Below are 764 nucleotides of genomic sequence, written 5' to 3'. Positions count from 1 at the left end.
CCAGGGTTCCGGAAATGTTTCAAAAAGGCCTTCTGTTTCCGGTGCCTCTCAAAAGAAATACCTGAATCTTTTTACACTCGCGATCCCTTTCTCAAACCTGCGACACATGAGCGAATTCTCGACGTCATGTTTAGGCTAAGGAAAAGAAAAAAATATTCAGAAATCCACCCAAGGTTTATTTTCCAAATTGAAATCCAATATTTCTTGAAGATTTTATTTATTTTTTTATGAACAATAACGAGCACATAGCAGATTAGCCTGCAGTATTTCTCCTAGGGTTTCGCGACCTACCGATTGGGAATCAGTGATCTACATCGTTATTGATTTTTTGTGAACATTGCCCATTGTCCAATCCTTTGGCTCAATAAAAGTTTCGAATTTGAGGTTCGAATAACGTCCTTGGTTTTCCGCTAAGGAATCGTTTATTAATATCACCTATGATTATCTCTCTTTCTTTTCCCGCCTTTCCTGCTGCCTTTGGTTTTCCATTAAGAAGTCGTCCACTAATATCACTAACATTCTATCTCTCCCCATCTGCAGAGCCGACGGCGGAGATCCTCGGAGGCCCGGAGAAATACATCAGGCGGGGCAGCTCCCTCCGCCTCGTGTGTCTCCTCAGGCACTACGAGACTCCCCCGGACTACGTGTTCTGGTACAACGGCGAGAGGAAGATGATCAACTACGACCAGCAGGTGGGTCCTCCTCCCCTGAGAAGCCTGTAGGCCCCTTGTTGTGGTCAAGTGTGGGCGGAGGCTATGTTGGTA

The 764-nt window shown here is 45.3% G+C and overlaps 1 protein-coding gene across 1 annotated transcript in view; it reads left to right on the top strand.

Moving 5' to 3' along the window:
* The window catches only part of LOC119589151 (zwei Ig domain protein zig-8-like), a gene marked incomplete at its 5' end in the record, with an annotated part of 79,650 nt that overhangs the window by 63,028 nt on the left and 15,858 nt on the right, over positions 1 to 764 (top strand). The window contains 1 exon segment of the mRNA XM_037937726.1: positions 541 to 692. Within this exon segment, the coding sequence (XP_037793654.1) occupies positions 541 to 692 (152 nt within the window).

The sequence above is a fragment of the Penaeus monodon genome, chromosome 25 (genome assembly GCF_015228065.2).
Source record: "Penaeus monodon isolate SGIC_2016 chromosome 25, NSTDA_Pmon_1, whole genome shotgun sequence".
NCBI lineage: Eukaryota > Metazoa > Arthropoda > Malacostraca > Decapoda > Penaeidae > Penaeus > Penaeus monodon.
This window is presented reverse-complemented; position numbering and strand designations above follow the sequence as displayed.